Genomic DNA, 15,919 nt, shown 5'->3' with positions numbered 1-15,919 from the left:
ACCTAGTCAGGTAGTCATCTGGCGGGTAGTAGTCTTTGTATAAGCCTATCAAGTATCTAAAAGCTGACATCTCGGCCTCTACCTCGCATATAACTGCTATCCATTAATCCCAGCCTATTAACAACAGCTTAAGTCCTAACTCCCTTGCAAATTAATTAAAGCATGAATGTTTATGAACTCAACAAGCTATGCTATTTTAACATTGGCCACTTATCACGGTAACATCGGTAAAATCGTTGCAATTCTGCCTCTAGATCAGGTACCTATAAGTTGAAATGCCTGGGTGGGGGCAGATACCTAGTCACGCTTAAACAACCGCAACGCTTCCAAAGTGTCAAGACACTTGGTTCAAATATATGTAAGTTGGATTCACGCCGGCCGTTTGTACACCAGGATGCCTCCACACATTCTTACCCGAGCTGAATCTATTGCTAGTACGGTAGTCTGCGCTTGCTATGTGCAACCTCAATGTGCATTGTGGCAAGTTTGGCAAGGTTGCAGATTATGTACTTGCATAGATACCTAACGTGAGCACAAAAAAAGGAGGCGTTGATACGATGCAACACGTTGTTCTTGGAAGAGAAGGAAAAAATTGCCTTCGTATATCTGCATTGCACATCATGGAAAAAAAGGTAGGGTAAGCCTTGGCTACCTAACATTTCAAGCTTGTGTCATTATCCGCATTACATGTATTAATATGCTACCGGCGTTTCTACATAGTGTACCTACCTAACCCACAGCTCTTGGCCCAAGTGGGGGTGCCATCTGCGTGCTTACATACATACCTCCTAGGATGTAGCTTAGCTGCTTGCATGCCCCATATGTACATATACTCCGTGAAATCGCGATTTCCACAAACTTCCATACGAGCGCCTGCGTGTTTGTGCCGGGATATGTAGGTACCTACACTACATGTAGTAGCAAATACATACATGTATGTAATACAGAAAATACGTAGGTAGGTAGTTACTTCATCGGCGCGTACCTACTTAGGGGGCGTGCTTTCCCTTTCCATTTCCTGCTTGCCAATGGATGCCCCGTGGCCCCACCCAAAATGCACGCAGCCTTAACCCGGCGCCCGCTTAAAAAAACAGGACTGTACCAAAATAGGTAAGATTCTGTTTACCGTCTGTGGGTTAAGTCGAAAAAAAAGAAAGTACCTAAGGTATGTACCTAGTAACTTACATATGTAAGCACGAAACTTTACGCTAAGGAACCTGCTGCATTGCACCCCTGCAACAACCTCACAATCCGTGCACGCATACTACATTCATAGTAGCATGGATCCGTCGCCCGAACCCACCAGCCATCATACATAGGAAGTACTTCTTTACAGGTCATACATAGTTCCAATCCAGCTCGTGCCTAGCCCCCGAGCCCTGGTCAAACAAATCTTGAGTATTACCTACCAACCTTGGGTCTTGTCTCCTCTTCTCTACCACATATCCTTCCCTTTTTTTCAACTGTTTTTTTTCCTGCTTTCTCAACACCAACGCCTCATTTCCAGCCTCATCAATATCGCCCCATAACAACAATCATCTATCTAGTTGTTACTAGCTGAACGGCGACCAATACACGGTTGCGCGTCTGCCGCTCTTTACCACCAACATCGATCCTCGCGTTTTTTCACACGACTATACCCACTGTTGTCTGACGGGACCCTGCCAAGTTTCGTCTCGTCTTGCCCGCGTTGCAATTGGGTTGTGTGGAAGGGTGTTCCTTTGTTGTATTAAAGTTGAATAGGAGCTGGAGGGACCCTGCATAACATCAAACTATCTACGACTTTTCTATCCATTGTTTATGGTCATCGTCACTTAAAACTTAAAAATCCTGATATCGCAATATCACAATACAGCAATACTGCAGCCTTGTTTGGATATAATTTCTACTCCAATCCCGATATAGGTCGTCCGCGCAACGATACCACATCCGACAATGTCTATGTATCCGCACCGCGGCTTGCCGCAAAATGCGGGCCGTTTGAACGAGCTTCTCGACCAGATTCGCACCGAGTTTGATAACCAAGTTCGAATCAACGAAGGATATGAGCAACAGAGTAAGTCGAGAAACAAACTACCATTGGAGATTGGATGAGGGTATACATTTTACTGGTTAAGCCCAATCTGGTCTCAACTGATAATTATATACACTTTCAAGTGAAAAAACACGCTTTCCTGCTTCGCATTTGACCGGGACTGTCACTAATTACCTAATAGTTCAACAACAAGTTCAAGAGGCTCAACTTATTAGGGAGAAGGTCTATCAGTTGGAGCAGCAACATATTAATATAAAAGCAAAGTAAGTATCTATTGCTACTGCCTTGGAATCTTGAGGCTAACCTACTAACTTCTATGTATAGGTACGAAGAAGAGATGGTTTTACTTCGCCGCCAACTCGAGGCCGCGCGAGGAGGTGCCCCTCAACCTGCTATTCCTGGTCCGCCTCAACATGGCGGTCCATCTGCGGGTCCTCCCCCTCCTTCAATCGGCATGGGCAATAACCTATTTAGTGGAATAATGACCGGTCAGGGAGGCCAAGGTGGTGGTCTGCCACCCCAACCCAACCCGCAGGATCAGGCCCCTCCCGGGCCTCAGCATCAAATGCCACAGCCGCCCCCGGGTTTGCAAGGTCCGCCTCCGCCTCCACCCCCACCAGCACAACAACCCCCCTTTCAGCAGCCTTACCAGGGACCGGCCCCCGGCGGGTTCCCCGGGCAGCCTCCCCAGAGCACTGCTTCACCCGGCCCAGGCAAGCGCGGTATCGGTAGACCACCCGCCGGTGGCCCTGCCACTCCTCAGATCAACACCCCGATGCCCTATGCTGGGCCCGGAGCCTCGCCGCAGGTAGCAAATCACCCGACACCGGACCATAGAGCTCTGCCACCTCACCCTGGCCCGATGGTCAACAACGCTCTTGGTGATTTAGATGTGGAACGTCTCCCGGCTCACGTAAAGAAGACTCGAGACGATTGGTTTGTGATCTTCAACCAACACGTCCCGCGCATGCTCGATGTTGATCTGGTTCACACACTGAACCACGAGAGCGTTGTGTGCTGTGTGAGATTTAGCCACGACGGTAAATATGTAGCAACTGGTTGTAATAGATCCGCCCAAATTTACGACGTTGCGACCGGCGAGAAGGTATGCGTTCTCCAAGATGAGAATGTTGATATCAGTGGGGATTTGTACATCCGTAGCGTGTGCTTTAGCCCCGATGGCAAGTATCTAGCTACTGGTGCTGAGGACAAGCTCATTCGCGTAAGTTGATCGCCAAAGTTCCCTTGTACTTTACTAAATAAGACAGGTCTGGGACATTGCCGCTCGTACGATTCGTAACACTTTTGCTGGTCACGAACAAGACATTTATTCGTTGGACTTTGCTCGAGATGGGCGAACTATAGCTTCTGGTAGTGGCGATAGGACCGTTCGACTATGGGATATTGAACAGGGTACAAATATGCTTACCCTCTCTATCGAAGATGGTGTTACGACGGTTGCTATCTCCCCTGATGCGAAGTATGTTGCTGCGGGATCGCTCGATAAGAGCGTCCGCGTTTGGGACATTCATCAAGGATACCTTCTGGAGCGGCTCGAAGGGCCGGAGGGTCACAAGGACAGTGTTTACTCTGTAGCCTTCTCTCCTAATGGCAAGGACCTAGTAAGCGGAAGTCTAGATAGGACTATTAAGATGTGGGAGTTGTCGAGCCCCAGAGGAGGGGTACAGAACCCGGGCCCCAAGGGCGGTCGATGCGTCAAGACATTTGAAGGCCACAGGGTAAGTTTTCACAATACTTTCTCGTATTTTTCTATGCTCACAAGATTAGGACTTCGTACTCAGCGTGGCGCTCACTCCCGATGCCAACTGGGTCATGTCTGGCTCCAAGGATAGAGGTGTACAGTTCTGGGACCCCCGAACTGGGTTCACTCAACTCATGCTTCAAGGTCACAAGAACTCTGTCATCTCGGTAGCTCCTAGTCCTACAGGCGGCTACTTCGCAACCGGCTCTGGCGATATGAGGGCGCGTATCTGGTCTTATCGCTCGATATCCTAGAAGGAGAGGGAAATAGAAGAGCTTATGATTATAGCCCGAGAAGCGGCTAAACATCGGCCTTCACCCCCGCTCAAAAGCCAATTTAAGCGGAGATGATGGGTACATATGTTTGAGAAGATGGGGTTACGTATTTAGTTACTATGAAGGGGTTTAGGAGAGAAGACAGCTCTATTACGCCGGACCTGGAGTTGATGCCGGTCTTAGGATCTTAGAGGTCTTTTGTTTGGTAAAACGAAGGCCACACGCTTCCGTAGACGATGTGCGAAGGTGTGGATAACAACAACTATGCAACTTGGAGAGGATAAGGCAAAGAAAAAGGTTGTAGTTGGTCTCTTATTGGCTTGGGCAAGGCTTTGAAAGCGGAGAGGGCCGGGTTTTTAATCTCAGGTGTGCAACAGCAATGGTGGCAGTCCGTTGTCACAGGTGTATTGCAAGACAGGCTTTTGATAGTAATGCAGAACCAAATGATAGATGCAATTAATGATTATTGGCCACTGAAGATAATAACATATTTCTTGGGGTACGGAGGTTGCGAGATCAGTGTGTACGTGTGTTTTATTACTGCTATGCCATGTCCTACCCCTAGCTTAAAATAGGCTCTTGAATAGATCGTCAAACTCGTCGCCGCCTTTCTTGGTCTTCTTTTTCTTCGCGAGTTTCACACTCTCCTTGGTCTTCGCCTTCGAAGATATATCCTGCTGTTTCTTTACAGCTCCAACGTCATCGCCGTGGTCTTGGCACCGCTTCGCATTGCTGGGTATATCAGAAGACCCGACTTGGACGGTCTTCCTCCGCAGCTTGTCGGCCCGCGCGACCTCGGCCCGCGAGATCACCGAGCCCCCGCGCTCGCTGGACATGTCGGCCAAGACGGGCCGGGAGGACGGCTCCTTGGCTCCTGGGCCGCTGGGTTCTTTTAGACGCACCACGGCGGCACTGCTATCTGGAGGCTCGTCCGCGGTGGATATGCTAGTTTCGTCACGGCTTACTTCTGCTGCCTCGCCTACGAGATGCACGCAGGCGGCGTTGACCTGGGCTAGGGCGCTGAGCAGCACTACGCCTAGCGTTGCGAATTGGTTGTCCGCTGTTAGTTGCGAGAACGCCCTGGGGTTTATTAGCGGTGGGTTTTTTTTTTTTTTTTAGGTCTTGAGATGATGTATCAGTCGGTCTTGACGACGGTGGAAAATGAACTTACAAGTAGCACTTGGGAACTAAGACGTCCCTCAACCACTCCACGTGACCCCTTACCTTGCTCTCCGCGTCGCCGCCGCCGCCGCCATCATCATCATCATCATCACGCCGCCGCCGCCGCTTCTTGCTCTTTGACTTGGCGGCAGCAGCAGTAACGGCATCGGCAGCCTCGAGGAGCTCGTCGACCGTCCTCTCGACGTGGCGCCGCAGCATGCCGAAGGGAGCCCACCAGGCGGCGCGGCGGTGCTGGTTCCGGTTGCGGTGGTTGAAGCCCCGGAGGATGGGCTGCAGGGGCTGCAGCCTGTCTAGCGCGTCTTGGTAGCCATTGCCGTCGATGTTGGGGCTAGGAGCGGGATTGGAGGTGGAAAGAGGAAGGGGAGAGACTGGCACCATTACATCGTTCGCGGGGGTATAGGGGATGCGGTGCCGAGGAGGAAAGAGCTGGATGGGGAAGTTTCCAATGTGACTTGTTACCGCTTTCGATATCGAAGACTACTTTGCGGGTACCTGCGTAAAGCTGATGCAAGCCGAGGATCTGCCGTGTCATGTGGTGTCGGTAACTCGGGAGTTTTGTAAAAGTAAAAGAAAAGTGTATATGTACATGTACGATTGCTTAAGTACATAGGTAAGTACCGAAGTATTGGTTTTCGCGGAACCTTAGGTGCATTCCTTGCGTACATACAAGGTACGTAAAATAACCTCGTTTGAACCAGGTCTGACAAAAAAGAATAATATACCGAACTTGCAAAAGATAAATGTTGCGACGTGGGCCTGATTCGAACAGACGCTCCCGAAGGAACAAGATTTCTAGTCTTGCGCATTAGACCACTCTGCCACCACGCCCCATTGGTTGTTGAAAGTTGGACGGTAATTTACTATTATATTGCAGGGTCGTTGGTCACGTAATACTATCCTAAGCCGGTTAGATCTCGAAGGTTGGGGTTGGGGGTGGGGGGGGGGGAGGTGTTAGTTCGGAATAGCTTCGGTATGTGGGTATAGCCTATGGTATAAGGTTACATAGGTACCTGACTTATATTCTCCTTCGATAGGTAACACACAAATAAAAACTCCTATAAAAAGTAATAATGCATATTGATCCCCAAGGAAAACAGGAACTCTATATATGTCAAGCTATCCTAAGTCTTAAATATCTAACTTAGCATAAATATAATTCTACCAATTATCAAATTGGGGACTAAGGACTACTTTACCAAGACTGCATAGCCCAGGACGACTTAAAAGAGCTTCAATCCACAACGAGCTGTTCTGATATTTCTTCATGTGTATTGGTAACCTACTTGCATGTCTATCTACGTATTTTTATACACCTTGCGCCATAATTAAAATTGCTTGCTTGCTTTTAAATATCTCAATAACCACACGAGACAATCTCCATACGCTAATTCAAATTTATTCATTTTCTACCCTAGGTACATAACATCTACCCGGTATCAGACACTCTCCTATCGCTTACTCTGACCTGCTCCGGTGCCTTGCAAGCGCTGTCGCGGTAGTAGTCCTCCATCTTATAGTACTGCTGATTGCCGTTTTGCGCTGCGCCCGGCCCCGATCTCCTCCACGAGTAAAAAGAGCGACGTCCCCGTGATGCCGTTCCTACTCGCGTGCCCCCGAGCACCACCCTGACTAGTGGACGGAGAGTAGCGATCGACGATGCGACGAGGCCGAGTCCATTTTCTATAGTAGACCAGATGGACAGGTCGGAGAAGTCGTGTATAAAATCGCCAGGTTGGGTTAGCTGCCAGATATAGGGGATGCGGACGATGGTTGCGGTTGATGCGCTGGTCGTCTTTATTAGCGAACCCTGTTCTCACGACCGAGGGGGGATATGGGAAGGGGTAACATACACCGACCCAAGCGCTAACGTGCAAGAAACCAAGATCTTCGACCTCTTCGACAGCTCAAGACTTCGCACAATCATAATGGGTAGCAACCCAAGGACCCAATCCGTAACAGCGTTGATGCTAGCAGCCGCGTACGTACATCCCATAACCAGATCGTTGCTCCAGCATTTACCTTCCATGCCGCTGGTGTATCTAAACCAGAAATACGCCACCGGTTGGCATTGGAATACGGTCATGAAGGCGTAAAAGATGTGGTAGACGAGATACAAGAGCAGCACGGTGCAAATCACCGATTTCTGCCACACTTGCGAGCAGATGCGAAAGAGGAAGATCCCGACGGTAAACTTCAGGAAGAGCGACGTCACGACGTATAGTATTTCTGCCACCCATCTCATCTGTCGCAGTTGATTAGCTATGGGTATGTAATCTCTTATACTTGGGGTAAATTACCTTGAGGATTTTAGGGATGTTCTCGGTAGGAACATGGCTTATATGCTTGCCCGCCCCGTGCGAGATACCAAGCATCACGATCGTGGAATAGAATACGAAGCAAAGCTAGGCAGGCTTGTTAGTTACGATATATCCATCATCTTCCCTGGTTATCGCCGATTTACCATTGTAGCAACGGCCAGCCAGTCCTCAACCCGGAATGCCCTCAAAATGTGAGCCCGGACGTAGCAGCGAAGAGCTACCGTGATGGACGACAGCCCGAGGAAAACTGCTACGATGATGGCCAGCTGGGGACCACGATCATCAGGCGTCATGGCTTATGAACGATCGGGCTCGATATGAATATTGAAATGAGAGATACAACGAAAGTCACACATAGGGCCTAGAAAGAAATTGGCCCAGAGGGCAAGCCCAGGACCACTCACTAAAATCACATAACAAATAACAAATCGATAAAAAGACTTGTACGAGGAAGCACAGCGAAGATATACCGCCACGTGAGTCTACCTCAAATCCGGGGTAACGGTCGCCATCGCCGTCCTCACAGCGGCATCCTAGCCCAACGAGGAAAGCAAACAAGGGCCCGCCCTACGGTAGCAAACACCTGCCATATTTTTTCTCTTATTTTTTTCTCTTTTTCTTCTCCACGGCCGTCCGAGATAACCCGCTATTTATTTGACCAGGCCCATTCTCTATACGAGGATATAAGCCCACACAGTCAGCCTCTCGTGACATGGGAGAATCTCGCGCAAGGCCTTCAGGCGATGGAGCCGAGTGATCGCCACGATCCCATCTCCAAACAAGCACGGCCTGTGGCTTTCCAGACGGAGCACAACCTCGTTCCCGCAGGTCACAGCGCGCAAGTCTGCACGTTACCAGAACGGCCCCCATCCCAGATGTCGCGCACGAGGGAAGGATTTGCCGCGTTGCGTTGCGTATCCATGCCGCAGCCCAAACAGGAAGCTCTACACGCTCTACCCCATAGCATGCGCGAGCACCCCCACGGCTCGGTGACGCACACCCCAGGCGGAAGGCGGCAGGCGGCAGCGCGGTACAGTTAGGCAACTCGCTATTAAGACGGGGATTTATGCATCCATCTGCCACCTGCTATCTAGATTTGGGCGATCGAAGGAGATGCCCTATACCCACCCACCTGACTACCCAGGTACTAGGTCCGAAACCACGAGGCGTGCATTGTATTACACGACAGCAAGCAGTATATAACGCAGTCACAGCCCGAACTTCGCGTCTCGGTGCGAAGAGGGACGCATTGCTCGTTGCTGTTTGGCATAACATAACCAACCAATCCTATTTATTATTATTGTTGTTGTTGTTGTACCCAAGACAAACACGATGACGTTAGAAACACATGTAGTTACAGCGCTGCCAGCTAGCCCTACGCGGATTAGACAGATGAGATGGCGTTGCTCGGGAACGGTGTCCGAGCGGTATCGCAGTAGGAAAGGGGGGGGGGGGACGAACGAACTGCTATGACTGGATCAATAGAACAGCGTATATCCTTGCTCTCTAAATACTAAAGCGACATATTCTAGTGAAAAGGATATGGTACAGAATAATGCCTGCGACAAAAGAGTAGTCGTAGTCGTAGGTGAAGGGAGCGTAAGTAGTGTAAGTAACTTAAGATGAAGGAGAGGGTGATCAGGAGAAGGTGATCAGAGGAGATTTTGGTTAGCACAGGCAAGTTCAGCTGTCAACAACCGCCTGTCAGGGCTGACAGGTGTTTGGGCTTAGCGCGAAGCCCCATCTCAGCCTCAAACTATGTACTTCACTTCAACTTCGTCATCCGTGCATAAGACCTACATAAATTACTACAAACACTCCAGCAGCACAAATCAAACACTTCACATATAAAATAATTATATCGCATACTCATAATCTCATAATTACTCGTAGGAACAATGCTTCCTATTGATGTGAAACTATCATGCAGAGCTAGAGAAATCCGTGGACGCCGTGCGAAAAAGTAAACGGGCTGAGGATATCAAGGGATACCAGTAGAAAAGAAAGGGGGTTTCGCAGCACCTTGCCTTAAGTACCGATAAGTACCCATCGTATATCTCTCAACTTCTCTTAGCTTCTGGCAAATCTCAAGCTGCTGGTGCTGTTGGCAATGCGAAACCTATCTCACGAGAGCAAGATCTATGCCAGAGTACTATTTAGGAAAGAATAGTCGGCCTGAAGTCAAGTATCATCATAAAAAGGCAACTAGTATGCATTAAGGGAAAAAAACTGCAAAGACTGCTGTCATCCGTCATTCCATCCAAGTCATTTCCCCGGTCTGTCTTTCCATAACGTATCGTGAAGACGGCGTCTGACGTCTATGCACAAATCAGTTTGTTAGCAAGTGCTTGTTTGGTTTAGATGGCAGTTAGCAGTCTCAACTCACTTAATCTTGAAGATTAAAACCGTGTTCTAGCGGCCCGATTGAGAGGCCAGGGAAGCATCTGACCTTAGTAATATACATCAGTTGGCCTCACACCCAGGGGATGAAAGAGGGCCTACTGATTGGACAGAAGTCATCGAGAAACACAACGCATCGCAGGAGAATGTACCAAAGTATCGCATAAAAACGTAAAGAGTCGAGAAATGCCTAGATATATCAGCTAATGTGTATACGCTTTCGAGACGTTTAAGAATCTTACCAGTAAACACCCTTCAGTCGGCCAAGCGAACGGCATAGAAGATGCCACCAGGCTTGACGTACCAACGGCAGTCACCCATATTGTCGATACAGAAGCGGTTGCGGAGAGTCCATGCGCCATCAAGCTCTCGACAATAGTACATACGGGACGGATCAGGATCGGCAGGGGCGATGTCCTGGCCTTCAAGAGCCCCGGTATTTAGAGCTGTGTGGTACTGCTCCATCTGAATCTCGGTTGCAGTCTTGCCAATTCCCATCACGTCCGGGGCAGAACCGGGGGCCATGATATCAGGGGGGCCTCCAACGACTACCGGGGTTCCGGGCGGGGCCACCATAGCGGGGAATGCGGCAGGCTGAGCGGTCATCGGAACTGCAGGGAAACCTGGCTGGCCTTGAACGAAGATGGGTTGCTGGGAACCCTGCTGGATCACGATAGGTGCGCCAGCACCAGACTGCGGCTGCTAGAGATAAAAGAGTTAGCTTCTATGTTTAGATAAGAGCAATGTTCGGATGAATCAGCTAGTGAACAGAAAGGAAATTAGATCATGTTATATTCTGATAGAACTATCTATCTGAATTAGGACAGGTAACAGGGCGCATTCGCTCGGACGGCTAATGCGCTCCTAGGCGTTCGGATGAAACTTGCATTGAGGGGATAACAACTAGGCTGGGACTCGGCCTCTCGAATGATGTAGCATGGAGTAGCTTGGAATACAGACAAGGCGCTTGACGAGCCTTGTGTGGGAATGGGATATACCTGTTGCATGGGCACGTATTGAACTTGGGCACCGCTAGGAGGGCCAGGAGGACCAGCAGCGACAACGTAGAGCTGGCCTTCAATCATCACATACTGGCCGGGAGCAGGTTTATTATCAAAGCGGGGATGATAAGTATGCGGGATGGGACCATAGGTGGTATCTGGCACGGGAGGCTGGAAGTGCTGGCCCTGGTTGGGCATGGAGCCGGTGGTGTATGCCATGACTGGGTTTTGGTTGTTGCTTACAGGAACACCAAATTGAGGGAAAGGCTGAAAAGGGCTCTGAGTAAAACCAGGCGGCAGGACTTGAGGAGGAGCAATTCCAGGAGTTTGATGATGCACTGGAGGTTGGGGACCGACGGCTGGGTTGAAGCCGTGTACGGGATTGGAGTGTCCGCCGTCGTAAACCAATCCGATACCAGGTATGTTCGCGACGGTATGGTTGAATCCGGGGCCTGGAGTCTGATATGCCGAATGGGCGTCGTTGCTGCCTTGATTACCAGAAGTGGTGGATGTAGGCTGATCTACCGGAACCTTAGGGTTGGCAGTGGTAGTGTTGGAGGATTTATTGGAGGGTTTATTGATGAAAGTGGTGGTGGTGTAGGGAGAAGTAGAAGAAGACTTCCTGTGCTTGTTGTCTCCTGGGTTGGGGGATCTGGGGGCGGCACCCATGGTGAACAACCTGCAGGCGGTGGCCGGCAATGCGGATTATCCAGTGTAAACTGTTAAAAAAAGGGGGGTGGGAACCTTAGAGTAGGAATTGGTAATGACCTTCCGCACAGTGGGCCGACTAAATATGTTCCTTCCTTCCTTAGGAGTAAAAAGAGAGCCAGGTTTCAAGGCAGTTGCCACTAGTCGAAAACTCCAGGGGAAAGTGGGAAAGTGGGAAAGGGAAGATATTGGAGTGAATGGTAAACTGTACGTGATAACTGTACATAGTACCTGGGTAACCAATGGGGAAAAGGTAAATGTACTGTTTTGTGCCTCGCTGCACTATGCTGTACAGTAAAAGTGTCCCTGGAATACTTCTAAGTAGCATTATTTCTTGAGGCTCTTCGTGTTTCCTTTGTCCCTGCTTTGGAAATTTCTCTAGTCCTGCTTGTTGCCAGTCCAGCTGCTCCAGTCCAGCTGCCCCAGTCCATACCTGCCTTTGGAGGGCCATTGTTTACATCACCGCAAAACTAAAGAAAATAGCCACTTACAGTATCACCTATGATGGCAACCCATCTAGTACCATCCCATACGTACTGGATCATCTGCTGTTCCGCCGGGGGATCCTCCTCGACATAGATATCTTTAACTGACCAACAAGGAAAACACATGCTGGCGCTGGCGTTGGTGATATTATGGTGTTCTCTACAACGGGTAAAGAGGAGGTGGATCTTTAATCTCGAATGGATAGGTAGTATTGATCGTTTAGGTATCGTTTATTTCAGCATGACAAATTTGCAGGTGAACTTCCTGCTAGGAGTTGTCCTGTTCGTAAAGGCGGACGTATACTAGGTTAGCAATATCGTCGGTGCCTAGGTCTAGGAAAGAACGAGATGCTATCATTAAATTGTTATCATTAAACAATCTTAATTTTAAAATCGTAACCATAGAACATCAAAATGTTTGCTATTATTACTAACTACCGTAGAAAACATACTTCTTAGCCAGATTAAGCCATTTAGCACTACCAAGCGATATCTCGTATTAGTTGCGGAACGGCATTTCACACATTTTTATTGAGAATTATATCCGTATCAAGGCATCGGTAAATCAATGACCTGGCCTAGATAAAACAGTAACAAATAAACTGGAGTGGCGAATGTTACCTGAATACAAAGCTTATATCCTGTCCCCGTATTTCTTGACTCCATTCACACATCGCCGTGTATTACCACAAACAAAAAATTATTCGTGTGGTTTCCGTGATACATTGTCCTAGCTCAGGTGTTATTCGCCAAATAGAGCCTACTGGTTTCGTACTTTAGATTCAGAAAAGATATCTACTTCCATATTACCAAAATCCTGGAGCCCCTTTTCTTCATCCAGAGCCAATGATTGGTCTGTCGATACTGAAGAATCTCCCCGTGTGCCACTGCCCTGAGCCGAGTGTTTGCTTGGTAGGGGGTTATCTTGATGTGAAGGCTTGCGTTTGGCTTCATTCGCCTGAGCTACGCGCTTCGCTTCGTCGATTTTCCAAGTCTAGCATTCGATTAGCTTAGATTACGACATATAATAAATCACTTACGCGTATGAACACGGCAGAAAGATTGCGTTCCTTGATTAATGAAGACATTCTTTCATATTGCTCCTTGGTGTCGACGCAGAGCCAATCTGTATAGAGTCTTGCCGACTTCTCAACATGATTACCAGGGACATCTGAAAGTCTATAAGACCAGCTCGCGAGCTGTTCGTTGCTAAGCTCTGACCTTAATCGCCACGACCGATCCCACTCGTCATTTTCGGATTCAGTCAAGGAACGTGTCTCACTATCGTCCGATGTACCGTAGAGATCATGGTCAAGTATTTCGCGGTTCGAGATTCCAATACTGGCATATGGCTCAGCTACTTCCTCGAGGAGGACATGGAAACACTCTAGGCAATAATCAGGTGACAAGGGCGCGAAAAAACTCTCGAGGTGAAGTTTACTCATTGAAGTAACTCGGAGCATAGCCATCTTCACCTGAGGGTCTACGTTCGGCTCATGCTTAGGGGTAACCCTAGTTTGAGGTTCAGGCGAAGGCTTCAGTTGGCGTTCTAGAAGCCCATGCCTGGCTATAAGATGGACCTAGGCGTGACTGGTTAATGACATGACAAAATTGTGAATGATGATACGATGTACCTTGTCGTGAAAACTAAGTGTGGATGCCGAAGGTATGTCGAAGATGGATTCGGATTCGAATGCGAGCAGCCCCCGTTGGTCGATCTCTTGCTCCAGTATATAGTCGACGGCTCTAGAAAGCGGATCATTTCTTTCTAATAAATCACGGAGCCTCTGTCGTTGTTCCAGGATTTTCGAGTCCTTGGAAGGTCTGTCATCCAGAGTGACTAAGCGATAGCCCTCCTTCTGCTCTAATCTTATGCTTGGATATTGCCTCGGAAAGTCGGTATCGCTAAATTGGAATTGCTGGATAGTTGGCTCCTCGAATGAATCAAGGCCTACCCTATTAGACAGCCATGTTTGGATACAATTGTCGACGAGTTCCTCCTTGGTCTTCTGTGCCGCTTCCTAGTCGGCTGCAGAGGATGACTGAGACATTGTTAGGGGTAGATAGATGAGTTCCTGGCCGGTTCTTGGTTGATTTGCTTAGATGCTGGTGAGAAATGGGAGTATTTGAAAAATATAGAGTAAAAGATAACCCTGTCGGATGATGGGAGAAGGTAGATAAATAGGCGGGATGTTGCTATGTGTCCACCTACATGTTGGCACCTACATGTTGGCACCTAAGGTAGGTGCGTATCTGGGATACTTACCTAACTTAGGTATATGCAAATTAGGTAGGTACATGTAGGCACACTGCTTGCTACATGTACCTATGTACGTACCTTCCCCGTCGGGCTACCTAAAGTATTGACAACTGCTAATGCCTAAGATCAGGTACACAACGTACACATGGTCTAAGGTGGGCAAGCAACACCTGGGTACAGATAGGGGCCTAAGAAGAGGGTGTCACTTCCTGCCGTTTCTTTGCTCTTTTCTCCTGACGTCACGCGTTTTACCTAAGCTACTTTGGCATAGTTTTGCTTCGTTCAAAATTGGAAATTCGATTCGGTCCCGTTGCCGACTTGAACGCCTACCTATCCACGACCGTGGATGCTTTCTAATGCTCGTAACCACCTATTTTATACACATTCCAAAGCCGGAGGAGAGATCATCCATCGTTCCACAACCAACTCGTAAACTTATTCACCCAATTAAATCGCGATATCGTACGGCTCAAGGCCTGGTTCTCGGGCTCAATATCATACATGGCCATATCCCTGGCCGCATTCCCGAGCTGAGAATCAACGTATCTAGTACTTAGCATACCTATATCATTAGACCTAAAGGTGTTGTTCGTGCCCTTGAGTCCCCGGAGATAGCACAACTTTCTTCGTGATCTAGTAGGAGAATTAGTTATAATCATTAGCCAAACACTCGGGGTCACTCAGGGTTCATACCGCCCACACTCCTGCTATCGAGCCCACAATACCACCCGAGATCAACATTGGCCGGAGCCCCCTCGTACTTTTGAATAACATGCCGCTTAAAGTACCTGCTGCTATGGTGTTTGCCGAGTCATGCTTCCCTCTGAGATAGCCGATACCCGAGTTGAAGCAATTGTATGTGATGGCGACGACACCCGCAGAATTGCCAAGGAACGGTCCTCTCCGCGTAACGGCATTCAGGACCGAGTTTAAACGTAGCTTCGGCGGTTGACCCGAAGATCTTCTCAATCCCTCTTGGAGTCCCCACACCCCCCCTATTGATAGTGCTGTGAGGTATGTGATGCCGGTTCCATAACACAAATCGTCGCTAAAACCTCGGGATGGGATCGCAGAGTGTGCGCCGGGAAGATCTGTCAGAGCGGAATCCTCTAAGCTTAGGTATTCTAAACTGTCCTTGTCTAAGCCTGCCAGGGGGTGTAATAAGGAGGGATCGGCAAACGCGGAGCTCTTTAAGAAGGAGTCTACTCCTTGCGCATCTTCCGGGTTGAAGGGAGCTGGGGTGAGGTTTTCGGTCGGTGCGGGCGCAGAAGCGGAGGTGGAAGATGACGATTGTGAGGATGAGGACTTTCGTCCGGTGAGCGCATCCCAAATGGACATGCTGCCGGGTGCAATTATAATCCTATAATATTAGGCAAGAAGAGAGAATTATATGCTACGGGGTATGTCGCCGCCGTGTCTCTTCTCGCAGTATGCGAAATCGCAGGTCCAGGGCAGATGGAAAGTGACTGAAGCTTTCGCCCATTGAAAAAAAG

The 15,919-nt window shown here is 48.8% G+C and overlaps 6 protein-coding genes and 1 non-coding gene across 7 annotated transcripts; 1 reads left to right on the top strand and 6 right to left on the bottom strand.

Moving 5' to 3' along the window:
• Positions 1-1,336: 1,336 nt before the first annotated feature.
• F4813DRAFT_345543 (WD40-repeat-containing domain protein) lies at positions 1,337-4,547 on the top strand. Its single transcript, XM_049241768.1, has 5 exons — positions 1,337-2,056; positions 2,217-2,298; positions 2,360-3,257; positions 3,304-3,774; positions 3,824-4,547. The coding sequence occupies exons 1-5, from the start codon at positions 1,936-1,938 to the stop codon at positions 4,049-4,051; spliced, it is 1,800 nt and encodes a 599-aa protein (XP_049103687.1). The 5' UTR covers positions 1,337-1,935; the 3' UTR covers positions 4,052-4,547.
• Positions 4,548-5,696, bottom strand: F4813DRAFT_345542 (uncharacterized protein). The gene is made up of 2 exons (XM_049241767.1): positions 5,244-5,696; positions 4,548-5,152 (listed from the first exon to the last, which is right to left on the bottom strand). The coding sequence occupies exons 1-2, from the start codon at positions 5,630-5,632 to the stop codon at positions 4,639-4,641; spliced, it is 903 nt and encodes a 300-aa protein (XP_049103686.1). The 5' UTR covers positions 5,633-5,696; the 3' UTR covers positions 4,548-4,638.
• Positions 5,697-6,000: 304 nt separating this feature from the next.
• Positions 6,001-6,082, bottom strand: F4813DRAFT_t20. The gene has a single exon. It is a non-coding gene; the product is annotated as a tRNA-Ser (tRNA).
• A 474-nt stretch (positions 6,083-6,556) lies between these two features.
• On the bottom strand, positions 6,557-8,090 carry F4813DRAFT_171064 (uncharacterized protein). The gene is made up of 4 exons (XM_049239177.1): positions 7,716-8,090; positions 7,552-7,656; positions 7,105-7,496; positions 6,557-7,038 (listed from the first exon to the last, which is right to left on the bottom strand). Exons 1-4 carry the CDS (start codon positions 7,863-7,865, stop codon positions 6,681-6,683), a joined length of 1,005 nt encoding a protein of 334 aa, XP_049103685.1. The 5' UTR covers positions 7,866-8,090; the 3' UTR covers positions 6,557-6,680.
• Positions 8,091-10,227: 2,137 nt separating this feature from the next.
• Positions 10,228-11,642, bottom strand: F4813DRAFT_385396 (uncharacterized protein; the record flags this gene model as incomplete). The annotated part of the gene is made up of 2 exons (XM_049246250.1): positions 10,228-10,674; positions 10,971-11,642. The coding sequence occupies 2 exons, from the start codon at positions 11,640-11,642 to the stop codon at positions 10,228-10,230; spliced, it is 1,119 nt and encodes a 372-aa protein (XP_049103684.1).
• A 1,171-nt stretch (positions 11,643-12,813) lies between these two features.
• F4813DRAFT_171028 (uncharacterized protein) lies at positions 12,814-13,775 on the bottom strand. Its single transcript, XM_049239176.1, has 2 exons — positions 13,207-13,775; positions 12,814-13,160 (listed from the first exon to the last, which is right to left on the bottom strand). The coding sequence occupies exons 1-2, from the start codon at positions 13,633-13,635 to the stop codon at positions 12,927-12,929; spliced, it is 663 nt and encodes a 220-aa protein (XP_049103683.1). The 5' UTR covers positions 13,636-13,775; the 3' UTR covers positions 12,814-12,926.
• Positions 13,776-15,037: 1,262 nt separating this feature from the next.
• Positions 15,038-15,907, bottom strand: F4813DRAFT_345535 (Tim17-domain-containing protein). Its single transcript, XM_049241766.1, has one exon. The coding sequence runs from the start codon at positions 15,762-15,764 to the stop codon at positions 15,114-15,116; it is 651 nt and encodes a 216-aa protein (XP_049103682.1). The 5' UTR covers positions 15,765-15,907; the 3' UTR covers positions 15,038-15,113.
• Between the last annotated feature and the right edge of the window lie 12 nt (positions 15,908-15,919).

The sequence above is a fragment of the Daldinia decipiens genome (genome assembly GCF_022478715.1).
Source record: "Daldinia decipiens strain CBS 113046 unplaced genomic scaffold F4813scaffold_3, whole genome shotgun sequence".
Taxonomy (NCBI): Eukaryota; Fungi; Ascomycota; class Sordariomycetes; order Xylariales; family Hypoxylaceae; genus Daldinia; species Daldinia decipiens.
Note: the sequence above shows the minus strand (reverse complement) of the source record. Positions and strands in the feature narration are given on the sequence as shown.